Source organism: Lolium rigidum, chromosome 5 (genome assembly GCF_022539505.1).
Source record: "Lolium rigidum isolate FL_2022 chromosome 5, APGP_CSIRO_Lrig_0.1, whole genome shotgun sequence".
NCBI lineage: Eukaryota > Viridiplantae > Streptophyta > Magnoliopsida > Poales > Poaceae > Lolium > Lolium rigidum.
Window position 1 is genome coordinate 172698857 of NC_061512.1, and position 2547 is coordinate 172701403.

At 45.3% G+C, this 2547-nt stretch overlaps 1 protein-coding gene across 1 annotated transcript; it reads right to left on the reverse strand.

The window, feature by feature from the left end:
- Positions 1 to 222: 222 nt before the first annotated feature.
- LOC124652104 (ras-related protein RABA1f) lies at positions 223 to 2327 on the reverse strand. Its single transcript, XM_047191128.1, has 2 exons — positions 2094 to 2327; positions 223 to 1001 (listed from the first exon to the last, which is right to left on the reverse strand). The coding sequence occupies exons 1-2, from the start codon at positions 2309 to 2311 to the stop codon at positions 569 to 571; spliced, it is 651 nt and encodes a 216-aa protein (XP_047047084.1). The 5' UTR covers positions 2312 to 2327; the 3' UTR covers positions 223 to 568.
- Between the last annotated feature and the right edge of the window lie 220 nt (positions 2328 to 2547).

A 2547-nucleotide genomic window follows, 5' to 3' on the forward strand; every position in this document is an offset into this window, starting at 1 on the left:
AAGCAAAATACATGAAATGGGGTCATCTCATGTTCAGTTTGCTATTTAAGGTAATTAATGTTTTGATGTCACGTGTAAATAAGAGCATTTCAGCTAACTATAATGTTCAGAAAGAACAATATAAGTACTTCTAAAGAGCCACCACACTCCCAAATGCAGCCTAAAGAAGCAGCATAATCAATACTACAGACCTAAAATGGTAGCATATGAGAACATATAAGGTGATAAGAAACATGGATCTTTAACGCAATTTCTGTACATCTGGGGAAAATACACAATATAACGGTATAACCATGTAAACCTCATACTGGCTACCAGTTACAGATGACATTTACCAAGTAGAACATAACCTATTGTGATACAGAAGATACAGTACCATCTCTGAGGGCTATATAGTATACAACCTTCCCAATCTGGGGTTAAATCTTGATATCTAAATGAATTTCTTGGTGCACCAATATAATCTTCTCACAAACATCCAGGTTAGGTGGCAAAAATGAAGTCATACTTGAAGTTCCCATCATATAATCAGGTGAGCATATGGTCCCTCTTCACGAGCAAAACGAATTTAGGATGAACAGCACCCTGCCTTCTTCACAGCAGAGACATCATCCTTGCCACCGACATTGATGGTTTGCCCTCTTGGCGGAGCAGCAGGGTCATCACCTATGTCGAGGGCCTTCTTACTGACCACACGATAGATCTGAGTTAGAACCTCAGTGAAGGCGTTCTCAACATTCATGGCCTCCAACGCAGATGTTTCCATAAAGTAGGTGCTTTCCCTCTCAGCGAAGGCCTTGGCATCCTCCACTGATACAGCCCTAAGGTGGCGCAAATCAGCCTTGTTGCCGACAAGCATGATAACAATGTTTGCATCTGTGTGATCCCGGAGCTCCTTCAACCACCTCTCCACATTCTCAAAGGTCACATGGCGTGTCACATCATAAACGACAAGCGCGCCAACAGCCCCTCGATAGTACGCACTTGTGATTGCCCGATATCTGCAGAGGAAGATAAGAGCACACAGTAAGTTCATGCTGCAGCAACATAAATATTGAGGACTGATGTAGGAATTGTGCTGATGAAACTAGCGATTGACTGAGAGACGACTGAGTAAGCTATGTTAGGACATGTTAGATAACACATTCCCCTAAATCAGATTGTCAAGCACATGTAGCCCTCCGTGCCATACCAAGTGCAAATATTTGTCAGGAAATGATACAAGAATAATTCGGTAAAAATCAACTGAATAATCGATGCATGAACAGAGAAATACTCTGCAGTATTAATCCAGCATGATACTGTTTGGAAAACAACTAGGGGAATTTAATACTTGATCCATAGCTGGTCACAAATAGCGTTTAATCCAGAGTCAGATTTGCAAGCACAAGATGCTGGCATGCCTCTTACAGATATTGCAGCTTGCACTATAATGTTTTTTAAGTACAATGTGAGTTGGACGATAGGATTTAAGTAGCACCAGCATACATATCTATACATCATTATCAATATGACAGAACAAACAACACGTATTCCAATAGCGATTTCACAGAGGATCTTTTGACAGCGATGGTTTGAATTTAACTTAGATTATTGATCAACACAATATAAAATATTTTATTCGTCGAAAGAGGACACCAACTAACCCTCTGATTAGCATTCAGGGGTGAATGAAAATCCAGTACTCTACAGAACAACATGCATAAGGAAGGTTTCCCTGTTTAGGTTCGCCGTGATTTTTCTTCCCTGTTTAGGACCGCCGTGATGACTCGTGAGAAGAAGAACAATGCTCCACGACGGCAAAGTAAAATACTATAGCATTCTTAACATGATACTACGTCATTTCGCTATTGCTCGTGATTATCCTAGAACAAGATCCAGCATCCAGCCTGTACAATGGATTAAGAGCTACAACAAGGCATTAATTATTTATCGAAACCGACCGAATTTGCTGAAGAAACGGCAAAGCTATAGTACGAAACAGAACATGGGTTTGTTTGGACGAGGCGCAACGAAAATTACGGCGGTGAAAGCGGAAAGGAGAGCAAACCAGGTAGAGAGAAGGAAAGAGCAAGAGCAAATGCGTTAGTTACCTCTCCTGCCCCGCGGTGTCCCAGATCTGCGCCTTGACGACCTTGTCGTCGACCCTGATGCTCCTGGTTGCGAACTCGACCCCGATGGTGGACTTTGACTCGAGGCTGAACTCGTTGCGCGTGAAGCGGGAGAGAAGGTTGGATTTGCCGACCCCGGAGTCGCCGATGAGCACGACCTTGAAGAGGTAGTCGTAGTCGTCCTCCGCCCTGTACGCCATCGATCGTGGTGCGTGTTCCCCCGACCCGACCGGAACCGGCAACAACCGCCTTCCTTCCTGGCGGAGGCGGGTGGGGAGGCCGCAGCAGCGCTTGTTCCGGGCCGCGGCGGTAGGAGAGGCCGAGGGGGAGGCGCGCGCGGTGGGTGGCGTATAAGAGAGGGGCGGAGGAGGAGAGGTGGGGAGAACGTTGAGGAGAGGGAGCGCACGCAAAATAGAAAACTGCAGGACACGGGTGC

What these genes read in the sequence shown, in the direction of transcription:
- LOC124652104 (XM_047191128.1), bottom strand. Translation starts at nt 2,311, where the DNA reads ATGGCGTACAGGGCGGAGGACGACTACGACTACCTCTTCAAGGTCGTG. An exon ending in GACACCGCGGGGCAGGAGAG is followed by an intron (nt 1,002 to 2,093) that starts GTAACTAACGCA and finishes CTTCCTCTGCAG; the next exon opens with ATATCGGGCAATCACAAGTG.